At 37.5% G+C, this 27,676-nt stretch overlaps 6 protein-coding genes across 6 annotated transcripts; 2 read left to right on the plus strand and 4 right to left on the minus strand.

The window, feature by feature from the left end:
• Positions 1–183: 183 nt before the first annotated feature.
• Positions 184–8,020, minus strand: J7337_012373 (uncharacterized protein; the record flags this gene model as incomplete). Its single annotated transcript, XM_044829899.1, has 3 exons — positions 184–6,373; positions 6,431–7,354; positions 7,386–8,020. 3 exons carry the CDS (start codon positions 8,018–8,020, stop codon positions 184–186), a joined length of 7,749 nt encoding a protein of 2,582 aa, XP_044674815.1.
• Positions 8,021–8,692: 672 nt separating this feature from the next.
• J7337_012374 (uncharacterized protein) lies at positions 8,693–9,421 on the plus strand (the record flags this gene model as incomplete). The annotated part of the gene is made up of 1 exon (XM_044829900.1): positions 8,693–9,421. One exon carries the CDS (start codon positions 8,693–8,695, stop codon positions 9,419–9,421), a length of 729 nt encoding a protein of 242 aa, XP_044674816.1.
• A 665-nt stretch (positions 9,422–10,086) lies between these two features.
• On the plus strand, positions 10,087–12,626 carry J7337_012375 (uncharacterized protein; the record flags this gene model as incomplete). Its single annotated transcript, XM_044829901.1, has 3 exons — positions 10,087–10,191; positions 10,252–10,635; positions 10,689–12,626. 3 exons carry the CDS (start codon positions 10,087–10,089, stop codon positions 12,624–12,626), a joined length of 2,427 nt encoding a protein of 808 aa, XP_044674817.1.
• Positions 12,627–12,792: 166 nt separating this feature from the next.
• Positions 12,793–13,879, minus strand: J7337_012376 (uncharacterized protein; the record flags this gene model as incomplete). The annotated part of the gene is made up of 2 exons (XM_044829902.1): positions 12,793–12,975; positions 13,022–13,879. The coding sequence occupies 2 exons, from the start codon at positions 13,877–13,879 to the stop codon at positions 12,793–12,795; spliced, it is 1,041 nt and encodes a 346-aa protein (XP_044674818.1).
• A 762-nt stretch (positions 13,880–14,641) lies between these two features.
• J7337_012377 (uncharacterized protein) lies at positions 14,642–15,379 on the minus strand (the record flags this gene model as incomplete). Its single annotated transcript, XM_044829903.1, has 1 exon — positions 14,642–15,379. The coding sequence occupies one exon, from the start codon at positions 15,377–15,379 to the stop codon at positions 14,642–14,644; it is 738 nt and encodes a 245-aa protein (XP_044674819.1).
• Positions 15,380–18,586: 3,207 nt separating this feature from the next.
• J7337_012378 (uncharacterized protein) lies at positions 18,587–19,063 on the minus strand (the record flags this gene model as incomplete). The annotated part of the gene is made up of 1 exon (XM_044829904.1): positions 18,587–19,063. The coding sequence occupies one exon, from the start codon at positions 19,061–19,063 to the stop codon at positions 18,587–18,589; it is 477 nt and encodes a 158-aa protein (XP_044674820.1).
• Between the last annotated feature and the right edge of the window lie 8,613 nt (positions 19,064–27,676).

The raw sequence follows: 27,676 nt of genomic DNA on the forward strand, positions 1-27,676 counted from the left end.
ATTTGGAAAGGGGGCACCAAAATAAGCTTAGTGAAACGCTCTAAACTCGACTAAATTTACGGATGAAATCCTATTCAGAGTAGCCGCGCGAAAATCTCATACAATTTCAGCCCTGGGAATACTGGTATCACATCAACTACTCCCATGAAGCTACCATCGCTCCTCTTACTTACCGATCCTGTCTCATGGGGGAACGTGATCGTCGTTCTTGTTTCCATCATTCTCCCTGTGCCTGCCTGGCCTCAGTCTCCTCCCAGTTTCATCCCTTTCCCTCAGACCGTACCATGTGTTTCTCTTCTCAATATCAGAATGCTTTTGATACGCCCTATCAATAGCCTCGCGAATCTTCTCTGTGAAAACAAACTTCTTCTTATGCCTCACAAGTACTTCCGCAAACTCCTTGCGCGTTACCTCTAGAGCTTGTGGATACTCTCTGAAGATACTGAAAAATAACTTCTCTGTGATTGGAAGGGAAGGCGTATGTGTCAAGACTATATCCAACATCCAAGGCTTGGCACCGAGCATTATTTTCTCAAGGTGACTTGGGGAGAGATCAACTTTTGGGTCAGCCTGCAAGACCAGTGCCAACAAGGTCTCTTGCCTGCCGGAATAATCAGTGCCCTGTTCGCAAGTCCATATCGCGACATCTTGTAACTGTCCTTCGGCTGGACCAAGGCGCTCGAGTAAGAACTCCAGATGGGGCACTAACTCTGCTGCTTTCAGCATGGCGTTAGTCACTGACAATGGAAAGTCTCGAGGCCAGATTGAAAAGAGAAGCTTGGTGCACTCCTCCCGTTGCCACCATTGGCTGTAACGAGACGCGTGTGCAATTGAAAGTATTGTAATCACGAGACCCTCCGTTACTTCGACGCCGGGCTGATACCCCATGAGTGCTTTCAGGGTCCCGATATCTGTTTGAGATTCGAGTATATCGGGAGTGATGTCAAGTGAAAGCTTGCGAGCCTGTGTTAGACTTTTGAAAGCCTGTTCAGAGAGTCCAACATTCAGCATCTTTGGAGTTATTTCCAATCCCTGACTATGATCAAACATGACCTGCACGTTTTCCTGGATTGGACATCTCTCTTCGCTGAGGAAACGAATGATGAGATCTTCTGTCACTGGCTCTTCTTCTCTCCGGACAAGGAGGAAAGACAGCAAGTCACTGGGCTCTAGCCGAGCTGCCGCTATGATGTCGCTATCTGTGATATCGAGCGTTGTCGAGTGTTGGCAAATCAGTTGGGGTACATTCTGGAATGCGCCATAACCGCCACGAGAAGCTGCAAACTCGAGGGCCAATGTAAGAGCCGTGACTCCGTTTGCGTCTTCCAAAGCGGGTGAGGCGCCATGTTGAAGCAACTGGAGAACAAGTGACTCATCATTGTACTGGCAGGCCAAGTGCAATGCTGAGCCATGAATTGGATGAACGTAGTTGACGTCGACCCCCCTTTCCAGGATCAGTCGTATGATGTCACTGTTGTTCCCCTGTAAAGCCGAAAAAAGGGGAGTCTTGAAGCTTCCAGTGATTTTATCTACACTGGCTCCGTGTGTGATCAAAAGCTTGGAGATCTCAAAGTTGCCGATGAAAGAAGCCAGCTGAAGTGGACTCTCCAATTCATCCGTTCCACCATCAGAACTGGCACCGCGTTCAAGTAAGATCTGAACAATGTTGGTACATCTCTGTGTCTTTTGGTAGTCCACACTTTCTGTATGATATTTCTGATGTCTTGTCCCTCGTTGCTCCATTTGTTGCTGCAATGGTAAAGCGCAAGCCCATAGCGCCAGCGTAATTGGGTCTCCTGGCTGAGATGATCTTGATCGGACGTTCGCGCCGCGTTGTAGGAGTAGCCGTACCACTTCAAAGTTCAAGTGGTAACACGCCGCTTGCAAGGGGCTATCTTCTTCTTCAACACTGCCATCGACACTCATGCCCTGTTGAACCATTGTTCGTACCAGGGGGGCAGAGCCCGAGGAACACACGAAGAGAAATCTTTTGGGGGTTGGAGGCACATAGTCAAGTAAAAGATTGAGAACTCTGTAGTCAGTGAACTTTTCCATCGTCAGGGAGTCCAAAGTTTCATCGATGGTCTCAAATGGATCCTCCCTGTTTTTGAACAGCTGTTCAATAAGCGCCTCAACAACAAGAAGATCTCCACTTCTGCAGGCTTCCTGAAGATTTAACCTGTTGATCTTTGCGCCAGAGTCAAGAAGAAGTCTCACTATGCGCAAATCCCCTCGTTTAATCGCTGCCAACAATGGTGTTCGGCAGTCACAGTCGTTAACTTCCAGGTTAATATCAGCCCCTCTGGACAACAGCGTTTGGACGACGTTGATGTGGCCTCCAGAAATCGCGGCATGCAGAGGACTCGCATCTTGAGCCGCCAAACTTGCGATTTTAGCGTTCTTGCGGCCTCGAACATTGACCGAAGCATTGGCTTCTAGTAGCAACTCTGTCATGGCGTGAGCTCCTCTTTGACAGCTTATGATAAGAGGATGTTGAAGGCGGCCCTCTTCTTCGATCAGTGCGGGTTCTGTCTCGAGGAGTAGTTTTGATATTTCCGTATGTCCCTCTTGCAGAGCAAGCTGAAGAGTGCTCGATGATGCTGATTCTCTTTCGTTCTCTGACCGTCGTCCAGTTTGGTACTTCAGCTTAGGATCTGCGCCATACTGAAGCAGAAGCTGCACGATTTCGATATGACCGCCTACAATCGCTGCGCGCAGGGATGTGTGCCAACGGCCCTGTATCACATTCGGGTTGGCCCCCTTGTTCAACAGAATCCTGATGATCTGTACCTGGCCAGTACGTGCCGCAGCCTGCAGAGAACTTCCATAGTAGTATCCCGTAGCGTCAACACCGACTCCCCGAGATAACAGCAACTCAACAAGAGGAACTTTGCCCAGCACGCAAGCCATCTGAAGAACCAGCTCATATCTTGTATCTTCCAGCTTACCTGTGTCATACTTCTGTAAAAGGAACTCGAGTACCGCCCCTGGCCCTTGTTCAAAGACGTAATCCAGAGACGGGGCCTGTAAAAAGCGACCGTCAGGGTCATCAATAATGCTAAGGAAACTCTGTCGCCCTCTATCACCCTCAAATATCGCGAGAGCTTTGTCTAGAAGCGCTTTGCCTCCATCGCAATAGTCGGGAAGATGGTGGCCACTATCCAATAGCATGGTCATCACCTCCATGGCTTCCATTTCTCTCTGAACTGTTCCCAAAAGAGCTAGATCTCCTTGACTTGCAAGTTTGACATCTGCTCCAGCTTCAAGTAGCTCCTTGACCACGAAACCTGGACAGAACCTTGCTGCATATGGAAGAGGATAAACATTCTTTCCGCCTAGACTATTCGGATCGGCCCCTAGTCTCAGTAGTGTTTGTATCGCTTTCTGCTGCTGAGGCATTGCGTCATCTATATACCAACTCGCATAGTAAGACCTCTCAGATATATCAAAAGCGCTCAGGCAGACTTGTAAAGGACTGAGAAGACGATGATCATTACTCGATCTCGAATCAGCTGCTTCATCACTCATAAGGCAAGCGTGGAGGAACTGCCTCATACGTCTGCGACGCCTCGGTTTCTCGTCTTCAGGGATGTTGGCATTGATATCGGCATCAAGATCAGATACGAGGTACTCAAGGATGTCGGGCTGTCCCTTGCTACACGCCGCATATACCAATCGGCTCAGAAGGAGTTCTGAGTTAGATAAATCGGTCTTTCGAGAGAGGAGAAACTTCAATATCTCCAGGTCCTTTTCCGCGGCGCATATCAGTGTGTTGTCAGGAATGGCGGCGCCTTGTACATCAGAGCTAAGCTTGAACAAACTCTCGATTACCGAGAGATGCCCCCTTTCTGCAGCTTTCTGTAGGCCTTCCAGGAGATCGTTGGCTTTCAGGAGCTGTTGGTGATGGCAACTCATGATGGCCTCCAAAACGGCTACATTTCCTGAGGCACAGCATGCCAGAAGATCTGCCTTCAGATTTTGTTGCTCAATGACTGCGACTTTGTACTTTTCTTCTCCTGGTGGAAGTTTCAGCCTCAGCTGATCAATCTGTTCCTCTGTACAGCCACTCTCAGAGGCTTTGGCGAGAATAAGCTGCAAAATATCGTGACACCCTTCTGGTATGCTCTCCAAAGCTGCATAGATGCGTTCAATAAAGTAAACTTTTACCTTCAGGGCGTGGTCGAGCAGCATCCGAACGGTGTTCAGGTGTCCATTGGACGCAGCTGCCTTGAGAGCAGTAACAACCTCATATTCCCTGAATCCTAACGTTTCCTTTTGCTCCAGTAGTAGCTTGACAACGGAGTCCTTTCCTCTAGCAGCACTAGCTTCCAGAGGGCGGTTCTTCTGAGACTCGTCCTGCATAACTCCGTCGTTACGGAGATGCTTTCCCTGGTCAATAGCGGCTATCTCTACTTCATCATCATGCTCAACTGGGGTGATGTTGTCACGGGCATCTACATCAGCCACAGATTCGACGGTTCCATTTGTCTGCTTGTAAAGTTCTGGCCACAGTTTATGGCGAGGATGTCTTTCTCTCCCAGGAGAAGCATCCCGATAAAGCGGCCGGTATAGCGAGGGTTGAGCTCTCTTATACTTAGGAGTCGGCGGCTCGTAAAGGAACTTGTAGCCTCGTTCCAGGAATAGCATGATGATGCTCTGATGGCCACCTTCAGCAGCGGCATGGAACGCGTCTGGGGATGAACCTTCAGCATGAACATCTGCGCCGGCGTCAAGAAGCATCTCAACAACCCTTCTATGGCCGTAATACGCTGCCGCTTGCAAGGCAGTGCCACAAGCCCCTGTTCTCTTGTGAACGTCTGCAGCTTCTTCCAGTAGTATCCTGACAACATCGACGTGGCCTTTCACAGCGGCTACATAGAGGGGATTGCCTTTGGGTCCTTCTGTGTTTATATTGGCACCGCGCTGGAGTAGCTCTTCGACCGTGGATTTGTGGTTCATCAAGCAAGCTGAGCGCAGTGGCGTGCCGAACTGACCGTCGGCTTCGATATCAAGGCCTTGCTCCAGAAGATACTTGACAATATCTGTATGACCGTAGAGAGCTGCGATTGCTACTGCGTCTTTTGGGAAAATCTTGGAAATTTGACGCTGTAGCACAAATAGCTGACCAGCTTTGATGGCTTTGGCCAATCTCATTTTGTGTTTGTCTGGTGTATCTTTGTCTACAAAGCGCTTGAACTCTGGCTTTTGTAGCTGGTCGATGACCTTGATGAAGCCATACTCTGTTGCCATCTGTATGGCTTGCTCGTAGTCTCCCTCAGAGTTAATAACAGCATCGTGGCCAATGAGAGAGATCACAATATCTTCATGACCGCCTTGAGATGCAGCTTGAATGGCACTCTGAAACTTCGAACCACACTTTGAAGATGCGCCGTGTTGAAGCAGCATCTCCATGATATCTTGATATCCTCTGAAACACGCAACATGCAATGGACTTCCATATGTACCACATTCGACGTTCAGCTCTGCACCCTTCTCGATCAGAGCTGTCACAGTGGAGAGATGACCAGTCGCAACGGCAAGGTAGAGTGCGGTGTGCCCAAGGTCGTTCCGTTGGTCCCAGTCTATATCACTCTCCGCCTCTGCAATGAGAGTCAGCAGGCCGTCTATACCAAAGACAGCTGCTAAGAAGAGAGGAGACGATGTTTCGCTTGACACGGCATCAAGAGCCGGCTTCATTGGGTGATCCCTCGGCAGCAGTCGTGCAATCTCCTTCGCAGTATCTAGCCAGGCTTCGAAGGAAAGGCTGACATCATAGTCCTCGTCCTCAAAGACAAATGAGATCATGTCTTGAAATAGCTTCTCCTCCTTCTTAACAACCCTTGAACTCTCAAAGTGGCCTGCCCAGTGCGTAGCGGCATAGAAGAAGAAGCCTTGAACCTGCTGTTCCAGGCTTCCGTTGTCAGGCGGACCACGCGCGCTGACCTTTATGCAGGTCGATGCCAGCAGGCTGTGAGCTAGTGGAGCGGAGAACAGAGATTCTTTAGTGCGGAGGATAAACTCCCTGACTGAATGATGAGCAAGCCGGACAACTTGGTGATGGAGGTCCATGACCACCAAGTTCGAGCACACAACAGATATGTCCGCCTCTGTGTAAGGGACATTCTCTGCGCTTGTGGCAGTGATAGCGACCAATAATGCCTCAGGAGTCAATGGTGCTTTCATGTAGAGCAGCCAGGAAAAGATCTGAATGGCGAGTTCTCGCGATGTGTCTCCTGATTGCAAGATCTGGTTGAGGTCGTTTTCGTAAAGCATGTCGAGATCAGATAGAATATTTGACCTTAGAGATGGAAGCAGATCGCGTTCGTTCTTGACCTTGCGGAGCTGCTGTATCTGTCGATGAGCCCACAGAAACCTAGCCAGAGTTACTTGGTTAAGATAATAATATGAAGGCGCATGAAAGGGATCCTACATTTCGCCTGCACCCTCTAACAGCTCCTTTATCAAGCAGTTTCTTTTATCCTGAGAGAGCCTCCCACTGATGAGTTTGGGTTGATCAATCTTCTGAGTAATGAACAGAGCCATGTCATCACGAACATGGTCAGCTGTCACAATAACCTCGTTCGCAGTCGGCAGCGATGAGAGGATATCAAGGCTATTCCTGCTTGTGACTAAAACCTTGACGACGTTCGCAGCCCTTGACATGATTTCAGATAAAGACTGCAAGAGAACATAACAACTCTCATCTTCAACCTGCTCAACACCATCGAGTAATATTGTGATGGGGTCTTCATTGGCGACTTGAACGATACGATCCGCACACTCTTTTCTACTCAATTTCGGGATATCTAGTCCTCGAAGGACAGCTGATCTCGAGCGGCGTCGGAAGTCGGAATAGAAAAAATCGCGAACGTCACTTTGGGTTTCTGTGATCGCGAGTTGACGCAAAATGCTATGGAGGATCCCGTCTACTGATGATCTCTCCGGTTCTGACTCGCTTTCGAGGCAGTAAAAGTATGCAAAAGGCGTTGATTCTGGCTGCGAAGACCGGGCTGCCCGCAATGAATCGACTATCACAGAGAAAAGGTTGGTCTTGCCTGATCCCGTTATCCCACGGATCCATAGAGTTGATGAAGAGCTGGACTCGCACCAGTTTCTATAGGCCTCATGCTTCAGAAGCCACTGACCAAAGTTTGGCGTTCTTGACTCGGATATGGTCTCGTGGTGGATTGAGAATGGCGACGTAGACATCCAGGATATCATCTTTATATAATCGTCCTCTTCGATACGCTTGGTGTTATTATTGATCTGATCTCTGAGACGAAGAACTGTCTTCTGGATAAATCGTAGATCCGAAGTATCCTGAAGCTTGGCTAGTTTGAGAACCTCGTCTTCTCTGGATAAGATCTTTTGTATCCCATCATCACCTGTCCAAAAGACACTTTTGGTGAGTCGGACTGCTAGAGTCAGTGGACATCTCTCTCAATGGGGATGTAAGCATGCCTGCGGTTGATTGTGAAAAGAAGGCAATGGTTTGTGCCAGGTATATCAAGACTTCTGTATAGAGAACCGTGAGGGCTGTTTCGAGCGCAGCCTCAGCGGGTTGGTCTCGTCCAAGATGCAGATTCTCAAACTCCTTGTATCGCGCAATGATCCGAGACACCACCTCGATGTCCTGGACCATGGTCCCGTACTGCTGGACATCGTTGACGGTCACTTGAAGAAGCAGTCTGATAGCGGCCCAGGGCAGCGAAGCGTTGCTGGCATCAAACTGCACAGCGGCATCGCCAACCGCTTTGAAGGAATCGATCCATTTGGCAATCTTTTCGAGAACATCTCGGATAATAACGACTTCCCCATTTGAGCGCTTGAACTTCCAGCGTTTCCGGAGACTGGTGGCTTTACGGTTCTCGGCTGCTTCTAGGGCGGCGGCTAGAATGTCGCGCTTGTGCGTCGCAGCCTGGCCGAGTGATGTCTTGAGATCTGCGCCGAGGGAGTTGAATGCTTGATCCCAAAGACTCTGTGCATTTGAATCGCTTGAAGGGACCATTTGTGTCGCCATGGCGGTCTGAGGGAACTGGCAGTCCTTCTTTTCGCAGTATTACTCTGCTTCTTGTTTGCAAGCGCCCAAATGGCGATGATTGATCAAGACACCAAGTCTCAGCCGCAATGCTCACGACGCTTGCCAGTCTAGACCGCTGCCTTAGGTGCTCGCCTTAACATGGATGGCGTCCAGTAAGAGGCTGACCGCATATGCTAACTTAGGTGTAACCAATAGATGCATTTTCATGGTCACAGCCCGATCTATTGCGTTATCAGCCAGCTCGAGACACTGCGGCTTGTATGGCGGTCTTTAATGCAACAAGTCGGGGTAATTTTTGAAACCCATACATATTGAGGACCATGCTTCAGTGTATGCACTGTCAAAGCAAGTCTCGGTACGTTGATATCGTGTTGAAGTGTAAGCTGGTCCAGTTGTGCTACTTGCGCAGTCAGACAGGCAGCCACGCGAGGGAGCGCGAAAAAAGAGCGAGATTCTAGCGGTTGTTTACAGGCCTGTTCGCTTTCGGTCAACTGTCGGCCCAAGCTAAATCTACAAAAGAACGGCCATGTCCTCGACAATAAAGGATAGGCTCTAACAATAAAACAACAAAGATTCGAGATCAAACAATTCTTCTAGTGAAACACCCCTTTTCAACCTCTTTGTAATCTTCTAGGCCTCAATCGCACTGCCATGTCCTCACCAAAGACAGTCGCATTCTTCGGCGCTAGCACAGGCGTAGGCCTCTCAGCGCTGAAGCATTCACTGGCTGCAGGGCATTACTGCATCGCTCTGTGCCGAATCCCAGCAAAACTTGAGGCGCACGTCTCACCAAAAACTCAGTCCAATCTACGAATTGTCCAAGGCAACGCCCACGATATCAAGGCTGTCGCTTCTTGTTTAAAAAAGGACGACGGCTCAATCGTCGACGCAATTGTCTCTACGATTGGAGGAAAGCCCATTATCTACAAAATGACGATCGATGATCCCAACTGTTGTCGAATCGGCATGTCTGTCCTTCTTGATGCCCTCGCACAAATACGTGCAGATGGTGCAGTAGGAAGACCTCACATCACCGCCTTCAGCACCACTGGCATGTCCGACTTTGGTCGCGATTATCCCCTTCTACTCTATCCCATTTATGCGATTGCTTTAAAGGTTCCCCACGAAGACAAGAAGATCATGGAGACCAGATTGGCCGACAGTGGTGAAGACTTCACCATCGTGCGGGGCAGTTTGTTGGTGGATGGTGAGAGCGAAACGCCAGTGCGCGTGGGCGTTGAAGACCCCAAGAATGGGTTAGAGTCTCTGGAGATTGGATACACTATCTCAAGGGAGGACGCTGGAAAATGGCTGGCACATAACCTGCTGGCCAAGACGCGTGCTGAGTACGTGAACAAGGTTGTATCCATCACCTACTGAGCGGTTTAACGGGATAGGATGCATTTAGAAGGCGTTGGCAATTGCTTGGGAACTTAGCGTAAAGTTATAGATGAGTGATTTCATACGATACAGTTTTTACATGATACAAATAATAATCGTCTGAACATAAAATAATTGTTCCTGTGCCCATTGTGGATGAACTCTTGCTGTCCTATTCATAAGAGTATTACCCTAAGGCATCCGTGATGCGAGGGGAATGGTACAGTTGCCCCAAAACGTTTTAGCGCTTATCTTGTCTCTCAGATAACCTATCATGACTCTAACACCCGGTATCGTAGCTACTTATCAGTCATGCTTGGAGATCAGAGTGAATGGATAATCATGAATCATGTATCTCTTTTGACAGCTGAATACGGGTCAATAGTAAAAAGTTACTTGGAGACTGCTTAGTACTGAGAGAAATTGTCGCTATGATGAATTCCTAGCCGGCCGAAACCAGTGATGAAGTAGTGACTGATGGTATACGATAGCGAGAGTTGGAAGCAGCGCATCTACCGCGATAGTTCACCCGAAGAAACGCTCATTTCCACGAGGAAAGACGTAAATCTCTATCGCGACAAAAAGACCAAACTATTTCCAGGCCAAGCTGTGCATACAGGAGACCATCTAACCTTTGCTGGTCTCTTTATCGCTGTTCATCACGAATGACGCCCTCCCCCGCTGTCCCAACCCCTCTCGCGTCAGATTCGGCCTCCGCGCCCGAGAAAAACGCGAGGAACGCCTCCACAGCCAAGCTCCGCAGCTGCGTCGTATGTCGCAGTCGTAAAGTGCGCTGCGACAAGCTATCACCATGCTCAAACTGTCGCAAGGCTAACATCCCCTGCGTGGTTCCCTCCAATGACCGCCCTCCAAGATGGGCCAGGCGCTTGGAGCGCATCGCCGATAATGGACAGGGTGCTGCAAGTCAGGGTGGTGGCCGCAGCTCTGGGACCGATCAGGTCATGAATAGGCTACGGACGCTGGAGAATTTGGTCAAGGAGTTGAGTGGACAGCTTGAGGTGGCTAATGCTGCTGCGAGTAGGGGTGCATCCTCTGATGCTCCGTCGCCTCAAGATGCTGTGAAGGATGCGGCTAGTCCGTCCTCAACATCGACAGCTTCGGATGTACAGAAACATTTTGGGAGAATGGTGATCAAGGACAAGAATAGAGAGAAGTATGTAGCTAGTGGCTTCTGGTCCCGTATCAGTGATGAGGTACGTCAACTACAGCCTTGCTTCTTCCCATTTATCGCTCTGACTGCCTGCAGCTCGATGGGTTGAAGATGGACACTCGTAGGATGGCAGATGACGACGAGTCTTCAGAGGATGAAGACTTTCCGGTCAGCACTCCCTCAACTCAGGAACTCTACCGGGAACCATCGGAGCGACATGCGTTTTTGTTTCGAAACAGCCAAGCTCCTGCATCGCCCGGTGAACAGGACTTCAGACCGTTACCATCTCAGATCCCCTTCCTACTGGACGTATTCGACGAGAACATTAATCTCATCATGCACATTGTGCATATGCCGAGCATCAGAAAGATGGTCCGTCCTTCACCTGGTACAGCGGCCAAGGTGTCTCTCAAGCACCAGGCGTTGCTCTTCTCCATCTACTACGCTGCCATCACATCCATGGAAGACGATGATGTGCTAGCCAACTTTGGGTCTACGAAAACGGAGCTCAATATGAAGTTCCGCCGAGGCCTCGAACAGGCTTTGGCACGAGCTGACTTCCTCAACAACCCGGATATTGTCCTTGTTCAGGCCTTGGTCATTTTCTTATCTCTGGCGAGGCGATATGATAGCCCTGTTTACGTTTGGATGATGACTGGTTTGATGATCCGTATGGCTCATGCTGTTGGCCTCCATCGAGACGGTTCAAGGTTCCAGCATCTATCGCCGTTTGAAGTCGAGCAACGACGTCGCCTTTGGTGGATGATCATTACAGTTGACATTCGTGCCTCTGAAGATCAGGGGACCGAGTTCTCAATCACGCAGGATAGCTTTGATACCAAGATACCCCTCAATGTTAACACTTCGGACATTGAGCCCGAGACGAAGGAGACTCCTCCAGAGCGCAAAGGCGTTACAGACATGTCTTTCGCACTCGCCATGTGCGAACTAGCTCGAGTTTCGAGGCAGTTGATGGCATCGGGTATTCATTCATCTGGGCCTACGCTCGAAGAGCAGGCGAAGCTACTCGACGGTATCCAAGAAAAGCTCGAGAATGGCTACCTCTTCCGCTCCGCACATCCAGAAGATATAGCCAACTGGGTCGGGATCGTATGCACGCGGCTTGTGCTTTCGAAGCTGACGCTCTTAGTGTATCTTCCGTCGCTTTTTGCATCACCGAATGAGCGGTCCTCAGACGAGATTCGAGACAGACTGCTCATCGCCGCCATTGAGGTTGCAGAGCATAACCACGCGCTCAATGCTGAGCCGAAATGCCGTCAGTGGCGATGGATCTACCAGACGTATACTCACTGGTATGCCATTGTATGGCTTCTGATTGAGATATCTAGGCGGCAGTGGTCGCCTACTGTCGAGCGCGCATGGGTGGCTCTGCACAGCGTCTGGCTGATACCGTCGCAGCACAACATGACCAAGAATGCGCGTATGTGGTTTCCGCTGCGTCGATTGATGGCTAAAGCGAGGAGCCATCGGGACGAGCAGCTGGCGCAAATTCGGAATAACCCAGCTATGGTCGAGAAATTGGAGCAGGCCGATCGCGCCCTTCCTATTCCTGTCAGCCCGGAATCATCGCAGGAGGCAAATTCGCAGCAGCGATTTCTGGAGCATTGGCGCTCTGCTGTTGGCAAGACTACCTATGGCACTTCCGAGCAACCTGTACCTCAAACCAGTGATAGGGCCACGACCCAATCCCCAGCTAATCCAGCTATGAGTAACGATGCCGCTCAGTGGGCAAACCCCTCATTCGATTTTGCTTCTTACCATCCTGGTCTCCAAATGGGCGTATCTGGTGATATACCACCAACAGATATGAACATGCCTCCCCAACCATGGGCAGATGGCCAGCCTGGAGATGCAGATATTGCGTCGTGGCTTTGGGCCGACATGGATCAAAGTGGTAATGGATTAGGAAACATCGATATGAATATGGATATTGATACCGAGATTGACTGGAATACGTGGCTGCAGTCTGCTACAGGCATGGAATTGAACCAAGGAAACATGGGACCGTCTTGAGTATTTTTGGACATTAGGTCTCACAACTTCAGTCAAGAATGATACATGCTTGAGCAAGTACAATTTAGGATAATATGAGGGTCGGTTTGAAGTTTAAGCGCAAAATAATCGATGTCGAATCTAATGCATCATATGCTTCTGGAGGATTTTACTATCTATACGGCTACTAGAGCCTTTGGGTAAAGTCCGCGGAGCCATACAACTCCTTCTGTCGCTCAAGCACAGCCGGGTGACGAATCACTCCTGGCTTCAGCTTGCCAAAGTCCAATTCAACGCCTTCCTCCATATATGGAAAGGGACCAAGAGGTGTAATAGCAAGAGGATTGATCTTGTAATGACTCTTTGTGTACTGATACAAGATTAGTCCCATTCAGATAAATGAGTTACGGACTTACGTTTTCTTTGATATGCCTAAAGTCTGTCGTTTCTTTAAACCCCGGAACATTCCAGTAGAGGTTCTTGAGCCACTCATGAATGACTGGGTAGTTGGCGCGAATGGTTCCAAGATCGCATTTGAAGTGGCCAACATAGACAACGTCAAATCTGACGACGGTGGCATACGCGCGTATGTCGACTTCAGTGAGCTGCTTGCCAAGAATATAGGGGCCTCCATTTTGGTGAATTAGTGCCTCGAGTTTGTTGAGTGCTGCAAAGACCGTTGGCACATTGTTGTTGTAGTCCTCCTGAGTCGTGGCGAACCCGGCTTTGTAGACGCCACTGTTGAGGTCTCGTTGCATCCAGACATTAATGTCGTCAATGGTCGATCGTAAGTTCTCAGGATAGAGCTCAAGGTCTCGCCCGGGGCTGTTCGAGTCAAGGATGGAATCGAAGGCTGTTGGTAACCAACGAAGCAATTCGTGGCTCTCATTATTGACCATTCGATCCTCCTTCTTATCCCAGAGAACAGGTACACTGTACCGTCCTCTATAATCTGGGTCATCTCTGAAGTAGACTTCGTGCATATACTTTGATTTGAAGAGGTGATCTTCGGTAGCCCCTTCATAAAGATCATCAGGAGTACTCGGGAACTGCCAACCAGGCCACCCCTTATCATCGCCTTTGGGGTAGGGCTTCACCACAGATAAACTGATGATATCTTGGAGGCCTTTGAGGTGCCGAACAAGATTTGCCCGATGAGCAAAAGGGCAGAATAGGCCAATGTATAGATGGTAGCGGTCCTTCTCGGGCTGGAAAGGACCATCTGAAGTTATAACCCCGTGCCACGAGTCATCAGGGCTACTGTGGACAGTCATTTTATGAGCTCGAATCAACGACAAAGATGTGTCAAATTTGTGCACTTGTTTCATATGAGGATGTGAGGTTGGTATGGCGAGATAGAATGCTTGACCCCGCTTGATGACGGATAATCGGAATTGGAGGTCCGGTTCCGGAACTGAGCTCGGAACCAAACTTTATTGAACTATATATCAGGCATTTATAGTATGTATCTCATAGAAACGGACAAACATAAGACTTGTATGGGCTGAAGATGCCACACTGAAGTACTGGTACATTTCAAGGCACATAATGGTGACTAGATCACAACGAACAGTGATCATGGATAATGGTTCAGCGACTCGAAATAATATAGCACAATCACGAAATGAAACTCGAGAGAAGACCATGTTTGATATTAATGATAGCGTGTAGCGTCAGGTCTCATTAGCCTTCCACTGGCTCAACCTAGCTATGAGAAAATACAATTTAAAGAGAGTATGAGAAGAGAAGAAATCAGTCCACAACAGATGTCAAAGACTTTGAGAGTAGAAATTGTAAAGTCGAAAGGTAAAAACAGAGGACTCGTTGAGATGTGTATGAGAAGTCAAGAAATGAGTGTTGATTGCCCTGCGTGAATATCCCCCAAAAGAAAGATCATCATCATCCTAGCACAAGAGTTGTAAGTCCTAGGGCCCAATGATCACAGACTTTGGGCCAGTCGTGGGTTTGATTTTGCATTAGGCAAGATCGACTTAAGCTTTTGTTGAAGCATGGAAGGGTAGCCATGAATTGCTGACCTAAGTAGAATGCTTATCAGGCTTGCCTGGTCCTGTTGGCTTACCGGGACCATCTGGTTTTCCAGGTTGAGGATAGTCAGGCTTACCAGGACCGGGATGATCAGGTTTACCCGGGTAATCAGGTTTGCCAGGTCCTGAATAGTCAGGCTTTCCTGGATGTTCAGGCTTGCTTGGATGGTCTGGCTTACCACCTGGGTAGTCAGACTTTCCTGGGTGGCTAGGTTTGCCGGGTTCAGGATAGTCAGGTTTGTCGGGGTGGTTGGGCTTTTCTGGGTGATCAGTTTTATGAGGCTTAGGTGGGTAATGAGGCTCAGGCTTGTGCGGCTTGGGAGGAGGATGGTGAGGTTCCGGCTTAGGATGCTTAGGGGGCGGGTGAGGAGGCTTCCCAGGCTGGCCAGGCTTGTTCTCCCACGGCTTATGGGGCTTGCTTAGATGGTCTGGCTTTTCCGGCTTGGGATAGTCAGGCTTTCCAGGGTGATCAGGCTTGTGGGGCTTGGGAGGAGTATGGTGAGGCTTTGGCGGGTAGTGAGGCTGATGCCAAGGTTCTGGTTTGTGAGGCTTCGCCTTCCCTACACCATAGTCGGGATCATATGGCTTAGGTTTTCCAGGCCCGCCATGTTCTCCCCAGCCCTTGACGGGCTTGTACTCAGGGTAGTAGACCTCCCTACCAGGCTCGGCAACTGGAGCAGAGACAGCACCTGAGCTTAGAGCCAGGAGTGTAATAGCAGACAGCTTCATCTTGACTAATGTGAGGAAAAGATTGTAAGATTGATTGTCAAGTCTCTCTAAAGAGTGATGAGACAGTTGGAAAATCGGAGAATATGAAAGGCGGATGAGGAGGGAAGAAGATAGATTTCTAGGGGAAAACAGCGAGCTTTTATATTTTTTCCTCCTCGCCGGATGAGATGTCGGGAGGAATCATAAAACACCTGCAAGTTTGTCTCGATCAGGGTATTGCACTCCGTCGTGAATGCATCGGCTGGGATCATGTGCAATCCGTGTTGAGTTCGTGGTGGCATCCCTATTCACTTGGAAAATATTAGACAGGCATGCATCGTGGTGCCTTAGTTCTCCCTTGTCGGATGAGAAACTCCGCCTTAATTCTTAGATGCGATTGGCTTTTACAAGGACACTACGCTTCCACCCTAACATGACTGCTCTCTCGGGATGGAGTTGATACTGTGAAAAGTTCTGCCACATGGCGTTGTTGGAGAATGATTTTGTCATTGTCGTCGATTTTCTGGTGGTGGCTTGCTTACCAACATAAACCTGTGCCTTCTCGTATCATGCATGCACTTCTGAATGTGGTGTGTTCATGCAGAAGCAGAGAGCAAAGGTTGGATCAAGCCTTCCCTGAACCTAACTAGTAAAACAGTCAATGTTAAATCCAACCAACAGATGCATGCTACGAATATTTGCTGGGTTGCTCTCACCGATTGGTCTTCAGTTGCGGTTCGGACAAATGAACTCTCTGTGGCCAGACGGCCATAGGCCAGCTCTGGATGGAACAACCCTGTTGATGTGAAACAGTAGTTCGAGGGGTATATCGTATTCACCGACGGCCAGATAGAAATAGAACGAAAGAGCTATGCTGGCACGAGAACAGCTTCTCACTCTACAGCTTTGGTTCGTTGTTGCTGTTGTGCCTTGCCCAGATCTCACAACCGAGTCTTCCGGAGATAATGCTATCAGCATGACACAACAAAATATGCCACTCATTATGCATATCATGTGTAAGGCGAAATTGGTCTGGTCTAGCTAGCCATCCCCAATCAAGACGCTACAAGCGGTTGCATGCCCAGGAATACGGATATCAAGCCAAACCGGCCTCAACGTTGAGGCGAGTGTACTCGTATCAAGAAAGACTTTCCAGCGACATTTTCCTGTGATATTTTCCAGATACCTGGGAACCTGAGAGCTATTCGATTACTCCGTACGCTGACGTGGTAACATTGTCACCTTGAATAGCTCATGACTGAGTAAAAGAACTCTATTAAAGCTTTCTGATATGCGTATCGAGTCAGCCAAGTCTTTCAGCTTAGCCTGACTTGTTTTCCTCGTCGTTCGATTTGGCTCTGGCCGATTCAAAAAAGCACGAGAATCTTTCGGAGCCAAACCAACACCGAAGATCCATCACCAACATTATATGTGACTGTAATTATGCAGGCGCCTCATGCAAGTTCGATCACGGTGTTTTAACATCAATTAACTCCTGAGTCTCGCGCCACTAGTGAGAATTGCGATATTTATGAGACGTAGTGCCTCATTTGTCTACCAACAGAGCGTATGTGGTCGAGAGGGTGTTGCGATTGATCGCTAGTGCCACTCAGAACAGGAAACAGCATGGTTGGGCTCACCATCTTGATGATTCGAGGGTGTGTTGACATGTTCATTTCTGTATGCACAACATTCAATAGTCTCGTTTAGGGTATTTTTAGCTTTTGTCAGGGACTTTCTTTAGGACCAGCTTACACCTCAAAATGGAAGCCTGATCCTGATTTGCCAGATCATGAGATCACGTGAGATGCGAAACAGCTGAGTCTCGTATCGATTTATACCTGCATTAGTTCAAGGTCTAGGTTTGTTTGACTTGAGTTCATGGACATGGTCACGACATATCACTTGTGATGTCTTCCATGAAGCTCAAACTATTGGCTTTTGGATACTCAGTCGCATGCAGTGTAAGCCCCCCCATGAGTATTCTCTACTCCTTTTGATTCAACAGCCTTTACGACAGATCGCCGGTTCCAGCACTTTCTATGATTGAGAGTCGTCTTGCGATCCGGAGCTGCTTCAATCTATCAACCATAGTCCATTTTTCAACTTAGATATCATCACTATGTTTAATCTTATTGCCATGCTCCCAGTCTGTTCCCAGCCATCTCCGCTAGTCTTATGCCTTCTATAGTTTCCGCACTCTGGCGGATCCCTGAAGTGACAACGAAGCGTGTAACGTGAGAATCATTGCATAGTTCCACAACCTTGAGTCTAATGATTCATGTTGGTTGAAGCTGAGGGGCAATATCTTCACCCCTCGCTCGTTAGTCGTCATGGCCATATGTGCAGACAGAAACACTCTGATTGGAGTATTAGTCGCCGATCCTGATATTCAGATCCACTGCCAGCCAGGGAGAGGTAATACACAGAATAGCATGGTTTTCGTCTATGACACTAATACCTGCAAGTCTGTACATGAAAATATCATCGCCATGAGTGAAGTCACTAGTTGCTTGGTAAGTTGCGTCGTGTTCTTGTCTGCAGTGACTCTGGTACGTCTTGTGTTGACAAATCATCCGCTTCTCTCCGTCCTTCCGACTTATTGCGGAGGTTTGCTAAGGAGTGAGGCCCCATCAGTACAGATTCCTCATCACGTCAGGCTGGCCATCGCGTACCAATATGATGCCCTTGTAACGCATTGAAGACCTTCAGTTAATGCCGACTGGAGCCTGAGCTGCAACGTCGGTGAATTGAGTTTTCCGTGTCGCATGATTGAATTTTGAAGTTCCGCAAGGTACTAGCGTACATCAAGGTACGGGTTCCGTATTCCTCTTTATGCTCCGTGCATGGGATCTGTGCTCTCCAGTCGCTGAAGAGGCAATATCTCGCTCAGCTTTACTTATGTAGTAACTAGCTTGCCGCCATAATGGCGACCAGCTGAGAAAACACGATAGAGATTGTACATTAGATGTTATGGCATGTCCACTTGTCGTGTGGCGGCTGGTTGATGCACCATGTTACATTGTTGCTACAAGTCATGGCCTTGTTTGCAAACCAGAGAAACGAAGCTCAAAGTCTTCATCCAAGAGATCGCGAGAGTATCATCGGCAAGTAGCTCAGTGGGAGATGCTTAAGGGAATCAAGTGGTAATATCAGCTCTATGGTATGATATGATAGATGTAACATAGTCTATGCTTTGTAAGAGTCCAGCCCTTCCACGGACAGAGTTCACTGCTTCCAACCAGTTATTGCAACGTTGTCCCAACCAAGAACATCACAGCTGATAGTACCTTTGAATTTTTGATACTTGTTTCCAGTAAAGACAATATAACCGTTGCCAGATTGAGTCGCGTCAAGTGGTGAATGATCCTCCGGGACTACACCTGATTCAGACTTTACAAGTACTTTTCCTCTCCATGAAAGCCAGAACTTTGGTTGTCGGAAAGTATTCTTCTCAAAATTGTCAGATCGCAAATCTGCAGTGGTCTTGTCGCCACGGGAATGTTTCGGGTGATTATCTTCATCTCCCGAGACATCAGATGGTTGCTGGTCGGGGCAGGTCTCATGTTGCTGATCATCGGCGTCAGAGTTATCCGCCGATCTTCCCCCGGGGCTGTGTGCGACACTTTCAGCATCAAAATCTGAATCCTCCGGGAAAATTGCGCGATCTAAGATCTCTTGAATTTTCCTCCGACTTCCGGCCATGATGAAAGAAGCATCCAACACGTCAGGGAGGAATAGGTCGCCCTCCAACCCGTCTTCCTGATCGGTAAACCGATGAATCTCAAATCGCGGAGAGTTGGCGGGGTGACGTTTTTGTCTTGCATACTTTTCATCTTTGGCTGGATCGCGGCTGACTTGAGTACGAGCCAGGGAATGAGCTTTGGGGCATTGAAGTTGGTATGAGCTAATGACTCTTGTGATGCTTGAGGAGCTGGAAGCCTGTGGAGCGAATTTGCGAGTCTTTCGATTATGAAAAGCCCGCGAGGAAAGGATTGCCTGGGGCCAATATTTATCCATTTTAAATAAAGAGTAAAGAGTTATGAAGTTAGGAAATAGTTGCTAGATTCAGGTAGGTCTATGACGCTATGAGCTATACCTGTAGATTTAACTTAATAAAAACCTTTCTCTTTAAGTAATTAGTAAAAGTTTAATATATTTTTTTATTACTTTATATATTTTTAAGCTTTATATACTTTTTTTTTATTAAAATTTAAAATTAATAATTATAAAAAATACTTATATAATAATATTTAAATAATATAAGTAATTTAAAAATTAATTTAATAAATTTAATAAATTTTTAAAAAAGTATTAAAAAATAATTAATTAAATTTAAATTACTATTTTTTTTATTAAGTTTATTTTATTTATAATTTTTAAATATAAAAGTAATTAAATTTTTTTTTTTTAATTTTTATTAGCTTTATTTAAAGCTATTAAAGTTTTAACTTTATAAATAAAAGCTTAAATAATAAAGTATTTATAATAAATTAAAATTATAAAAGTTAATCTTAAGTATTAATTAACTATATTTACTTTTAATTTATATTTTTTATATTACTTTATATTACTTTATAACTTAATTTAATTTATTATTAACTTATTAAGCTAGCTTTAATTTATTAATATTTATAATTTTTCCTTTAATATTAAAACCTTTATTTTATAATTTACTTTTTTACTTTTTTTTTTTTTTTTTTTTTTTTACTTTATAATAGCCTTTAATTTTTATAATATAATATTTATATTATTAATTTAATTACTTTAATTATATATTTTAACTTTATAAACTATATTTAGTATTAGCTATTATTATTACTTATAATAGTTAATATAATAAATATATTTTATATATTTAAAAGCTTTATAATATAATTAAAAATTATAAAATTAACTTATTATATTAATATTAATTTATTAATATATAATAAGTTTTTACTTATAATATTTAAATATTAAAAAAAAGTATATAAATTAAAAATATTATTAATATTAAAATTATTAATATTAATTAAATTACTATTTATATAAGTATTAATTACTATAATAAAATAGTTATAGCTAGTAATATTAATTATATAATATAGTATTTTTAAATAGTTTTTATAGTTTTTAGCTTATTTAAAATTAAGCTTTTAGGGTTAAAGCTTTAATATTAATTACCTTAATTAAATAATAATAAAAAAGGCCTTTAGCTTACTAAGGCTAAAAAAAATATCTTTTTATATTTATAAATTAAAATTACTTATTTAATTAAATTATAAAGTTAAAAGTAGTATTATATAACTTTAAAACTTATTTTTAAAGTTATTATATTTTTTTAATATTATATATAATACTTTATATATAATATATTAAAAAATAAATATTATATTATATTATATTTATTATAAGACCTTATTAGCTATACCTTATATATTACTATAAAGATATTTTATCTTTTTAATAAAAGTTAATATTAATTAAAGTTTATTTATTTTAAGTAATATAATTACTATTTTAATTAAGTAATATAAGTATTACTTATAGGTTTTTTATTAATTATATTAACTTTTTTTTTAATTTTAGCTAAAATATCTTTAATTAACTTTTATAATATATTAAGCTTAATATATTTATTATATTTTTAAAGTATATTTCTTAACTTATTAATTATACTTATTAATATTTTTTTTTTAATTATTATTAGCTTTATTTAAGGCTATTAAGCTTTTAACTTTTTATATAATAGCTTAAATAATAAGGCCTTTATAATAAGCTAGAATTATAAAGCTTAAAATTAATTAAAGTTTATTTACTTTAAGTAATATAATTATTACTTTAATTAAGTAATATAAGTACTGCTTTTTAATAGCTATATTAACTTTTTTCTTTTATTTTAATTAAAAGATCTTTAATTAACTTTTATAACTAGCTTTAATATATTTATTATATTTTTATTTAATAGTTAGTTAAACTTTATTAATTATAATTATTAATATTTATTATAGCTATTAATATAATACTTATTATATAAAATAGCTTATAGCTATATAATTAAGCTTATTATATAACTTACTATAACTTTAATATCGCTATTAAGCTTATTATAAAAATAGTTAAAAAAAAAAAATATAAAAAGTTATATATAATAATAACTATTATTAAAAAGAACTTTTTATTAAAGTATTAATTTAACTTTATTAAAATAGCTATTTTTAATTATAGCTTAATTAAGTTAATTTATTATATAGATTTTTATAACTTAATTAAAATAATTTAAGTTAATAATAAGTTATTAGCTTTTAAAAAGTTAAAAAAAGACTTAAAAAAAAGTTATTTCTTTTAATTAAATTAACTAGCTTTTTTTATTACTTTTATTATAATAGCTAAAGTATATAGCTTAAGGTAAGAGGGTCTAGCTTTATTAGTAAAAATAGAAAGCTATTTATCTTAATAGATATAAAAGAACAGGACCTTAAAGGGGATTTTAGCTTCTTTATACTTTTTTAAATTAAATTTTATATATTTTATTTTTATATTTAATACTATTAAACTAATTACTTACTTCTTTATTTAATAATAAAGACCTTATTTTAATTAGACTTTTATAACTAGTTATATAAAGTTTATAATTAAAGATATATTAGGAAATATTATTCTTTATAGCCTTTTCTTTATTATTATTTTTTATTTTTAAATTAGTTTTTAAAACTTAGATAATTTAATTTACTAATAGTTATTAACTAAAGGGATTTTAAAATTACTTAATTAATTAAAAAGGAAGGTATTTTTATATTACTTAAAGTTATAGATTTATAAAAAGAAAAAGGTATTAAAATAAAAAAATAAAAAGTAAAAGACTATAATAATAATAATAATAATAATTTACTTATAAAAGTAATAAAAAGTAATAGATCCTTTATATATTAAATTAAAAGTAATAAAATTAAATATTTTTTAAGTATAAAAAGTAATATTATAATTAATAAACTAGGATTACTTTATATTTACTTTTTATTTTAAAATAGTATTATACTTTAGTATTTAAAAATAACTAGTTTTAATTTAATAATATAAAAATAGTATTATAATAAGCCTTAAAAGTATTTACTTAATTAAAAATAATATAAATTAAAGTCCTTATATTAAAAATAAGAATTTAAAGACTTTCTCTTTTTAGATAACTAACTTTAGTAATATCCTAGAACTTTAGTAAAAAATCTTTTAAAACTATTTAATTAAATAAGTCTTTAAGACTTTATTATAAGATATTTTTATATTATTAATATTCTAGACTTTTATAAAAATTTTAATAGTTATAATAGTAACTAGTATAATAGTTTTATAAAAAATAAATATAAAAAATACCTTTAAAAGCTTATATAAAGTATAAGAAAGTAATATAATTATATTAAATTAATATAAATTAACTAATTACTATATATTTACTAAAATAAATTCTATTAATACTTTTTTTTTATTTAATAAAATAGATACTTTTTTTATAAAAATAGAAATTTAATTAATTATAATAGCCTTAACTATAATAGCTACTTAATTTTAAGCCTTTATTATAGCTATTTAAAACTATTATAAACTATATACTATAATTAATAATATTACCTTATATATAAAGATTTTTAATAATAGTAATATTACTAAATATTTTTATTATTTTAAATATTATATAAATAATTTTAATATACTTAAAGAAAAATAAATAATAATTATAAAAGCTTTTATTATTCTTTTTTTTATTAAAGATATATATTAAGCTTATAAAAGCTATAATTAAAAAGAAATAAAAAAGAATCTTAAAGAAATATTTATAGCTAAAGATAATATTACTTTTAATAGCTTAAAGGCTAAGCTTAAAAAGCTAAACTTAAAATAACTTTTAAATAATTATTTTTAAATAATTAAATAGTTAATATATTACTAATTTAAGTTTAAAAAGCTAGAAGCTAATTATAAAGATATAATAACTTAATTTAAAAATATCTTAAATACTATATATTAAGAAATTTTAAATAAAGTTTTACTTTAATTTAAAAAAAGTTAAAAGAAAATAAAAGCTATATTTTATAATAAATTTACTTAAATAATTAAATAAATAGTTAATAATAAAATCTTTAAAGTTAAGAACTATTATTATCTTAAAGATATTAAAAATATTTTTATAATCTTATAAAATATTAAAGTAAAATCTATAAAAATAGTTTTTAAATAAATTTTTAAAAAAAAGTAAAAAATAATTATAAAAGTTACTATAAATAATTTTATTAATTTAATAAAGAAAATATAAATTAATACTTTTAATAAACTTAAAAGTATTTTTTAAGAAATAGTAAAGAAAATAATTATAAAGTAATTAAATAAAAAGGCTATAAATTAAATAATAGTTTAACTATAATATATTATAATCTAGATTTATTTAATAACTATTAAATAAAATAATTAAATAAAAAAAGATTATAATATAAAAGTAAATACTAATTATATTAACTAAAGATAATAATACTTATATTAATACTATAATAAAAAAAGGTATTTTTTTAAGACTTATTTTAATTTAAAGTATAATAAAAAAAATAAATTAGTAAATTATAATATAATTAATAAAATAACTTAAATAAGATATTAAAAAATACTAATCCTAGCTTATTTAATATATAAAGTAAAAAATAACTTTAAAGTTAAAAAGCTAATTTATATATAAGTCTTTAAATTCCTTAAATCCTACTTTATTATAATTACTAAATAAATAATAGCTTATAATAATATAAAGGTTAGCTAAAATATATAAAGTAAAGTTATAAGTATTATTTAAAAATACTTAAAAAAATAGCTAAATTTTAAGCTTTATATATTACTATATACTTACTTAAGAGATAATACTTAATTACTTATTAAAGTTATTAATAAATTATATAATAAAACCTAGCTTAAAGTTTTAAAGTTAATATAAATAAATTTTATTATATTTAATAATAGCTTAAATATAAATTTAAAAAATTAAAAGCTTTTATTACTTTTTAAAGTATAGATCTTTAATATAAATATTAATATAAATATAAAGAAATAAGTATATATTAATAATAAAAAAGAAGTTAAAGCTATTAAAATCTTAAAATAGAAAATAATAGTAAAAGACTTAAGAAATTTTAGTCTTTTAAAGTAAAAAAAAAGACTTAAAAAATTAAATAACTTTAAATCTTACTAACTTTAAATTTATAATAAGATTAAAATAGATTTATATATTAAAAAGATTAATATAACTATTTAAAATATAATAATACTTAACCTTTAGCTTAATAAAAAGGTTATAAAAAAACTTAAAAATATAATAAATAATATTACTAAAATCTTATATTAAATAGTTAAAGGTATATAACCTAGTTAATATAACTTAATTTTTATAAATATAATCTAGTTTATTAAGTAAAACTATAGTAATAATTACTAAAAGTAAATAAGTATAATAATTAAGATTTATATTATTTAATTTAAAACTAATAATAAAAATATAATTAATTAGTTAAATAAGTATATCTAGAATTATAAAAAGCTTAAATTAAAAAAAGGAAAATATATAATTATAAAAAATAAAAGTACTTTTTATAAAATAAAGATAATTATTTAAATTATAAATTAATATATAATACCTTAGCTAATTAATTTATAAAAAAGAAATAAAATTACTTATTAAAATATAATAGCTTTTTATAATAAAGACTTAAAAGATATAGTAATTAATAACTTTAATATAAATACTTACTTTTAAAATAGAAATAAAATACTAATATAAAAATAAAAATTATTAAAGATTATAATTAAATTTAATAACTTTAATAAAAATATTATAAAAGTTATAATAAATATAAAGTTTAAAGAAAATATTATTTTAAAAAAGATTATAAGAATTTATAAGCTAAAAGTAATTAAAGTTAAAGCTATAATAATATTTTATATAAAAAATAAGCTTAAAATAATAGGCTAAGTAAAAGCTAAAATATATTTAATAAATATTTAAGTTTTATAGTATTTTTTTATTACTTTAATAAGAATTACTATTTTTTTTATTTTAAAAATACTATTTATAAAATTAACTTAAATAATATTTAACTATTTATTAAAAAATAAATTAATATTACTAATTTATTAATTAAGTAATATAAAGTTTATTACTTTAGCTATAAAATTAGTTAAGTAGAAGCTAGTATAAATTAGAATTAAAAGATTAGTTAATTTAAAATAAATATTAATTTTTATATTAAGTTAAAAGTTAAAGGTATATTAAGCTTAAAAGAAAATAATATTTTACTTTTAATTAAAATAATAAGCTAAGAATTTATAAATAAGGTTATTAAGCTAATTACTAGAAAAAGTATAAGGTAATATAAAAAAGTCTTTAAAGCTACTTTTTAAAAGATTAAATAGTATTAAAGTATAATTAATTAAATTAAAATAAAATTAAATAAAAATAAAAGTATAAATATAATAAATATTAAAGTTAATATAATATATAAATAAAAAAGAATTAAGATTTATTTTATAAATAATATATTATTAAATAAGTTAGTTTTAAATAAAAAGTTTTTATAAAAAGAAAAGAAATAAGTAAAAATTAAAAATATATTAAATATAATAATAAAATACTTTAAGTAAATTACTTTAAAGTTCTTTAAAATAAAAAGAGAAAGTAAGTTAAAAAGAAAAAGGCTTTTAAAACTAAAGGATTAAATAAATAGTATATTAATTAAAGCTAAATTAAATATATTCCTTAAAGTAATATATAATTAAAAAGCTATATTAATATAAAACTTTATAAAATATAAGTAATTAAATTTAATTATAGCCTTTTTTTAAGTTTTAAAAGTTATATTTTATAAAGTATAATAAGCTAGAAATATCTTTATTTTTAAAAAATATAAAGTAATAATTATTAAGCTACTAAAAAAATAACTTACTTAAAAGGTTTTAAAGGAATTTTATAATATTTATTAAAATTTTTAATTTTTAATTATTAAAAAAGATAGTAATTTTTAATTAATTAACTTTATAACTTTAATAAATAAAGTAATTATAAAAAATAGCTTATTTTTATTATATATAGATAAGTTTTTAACTAATTTTATTATATATAAAGTTATTTTATTATTAAATTTCTTTTTAAAATATAATTAATTCCTTTTAAATAAAAAAAGTAAAAATATAATTATATTTAATATATTAATAGGATTATTAAAGATATATAGTTTACTTTAAGAAGTAATAAATTTAATAATATAATTTATAAGGAATATTATTTATATTTTTAAAGACTTTATTTTAAAGGTTTATAAGGCTTTTTTTAATAATATTTATATTAAAAGACTAATTATTACTTATAAAGATAAATAAGTTATTTTAAAAGTAAAAAAGTATATCTTTAAGTACTTAATTAATATTAATAAAATACTTTTTAATATAAGGTTATTAAAGTATACTATTACTAAAGGGTTATTTTAATTTTACTCAAAGATAATAGTAATAGTAAAGTATTTTTATAATATATATAAAAAAGCCTTTAATAATACTAAAGTAATTAAAATTATAAAATAAAAAAATTATATTAATATTAAAAAGATATAATCTTTTTTTAAAATAACTAGATATTATAAGTAATAAATCTATTATTTTACTTAAATTATTAAACCTTTTATAAAGTTATTTTAAAAAGATATTAAGTTTTATTAAAGCTAACTTAAATAAAAAGTAATAGATACCTTAAAGGCTAAAATAACTTAACTTTTTTTTTAATTACTTTTAATTATATAAAAGAGATAAAAGAAGTTATTTTTATAGTTAATATAAGCCTAACTAGTTAAAGAGTAATATTAATATAAGTTATTAAAAGAAAATATTATTTAATATATTTTAAAATAAAGTTATAAAATAAAGCTAAGTTAATATATAATATAATAAAAAAAGAATATTAAGTAGCTTTATATATATTTAAAAGATTTAAAAAAATAATATATAGTATTAAGTTTACTTTAAAAATTAATATATAAGTTTTAGTATATTAGCTAAATAGTAAAGTAAATAATATATTAAGGTCTTTTATTTTTTAATAAATTAGCTATTTACTTCTTTTTAACTTTAAAGTAAGGTATATATTAAGCTTAAAAAATAAAGTTATTAATAGGCTATTATATAAGCTAGTAAGGCTATTGAATTAATTAAATATAAAAGTTAAAGAAAATATAAAGAATTTTATTAACTTTTATTTTAATATAATTAAGATTAATAAATCCTTTAAGGTCTTAAATAGGAATTATATATTTAAGT

Source organism: Fusarium musae, chromosome 10 (assembly GCF_019915245.1).
Source record: "Fusarium musae strain F31 chromosome 10, whole genome shotgun sequence".
In the NCBI taxonomy this organism is placed as follows: domain Eukaryota; kingdom Fungi; phylum Ascomycota; class Sordariomycetes; order Hypocreales; family Nectriaceae; genus Fusarium; species Fusarium musae.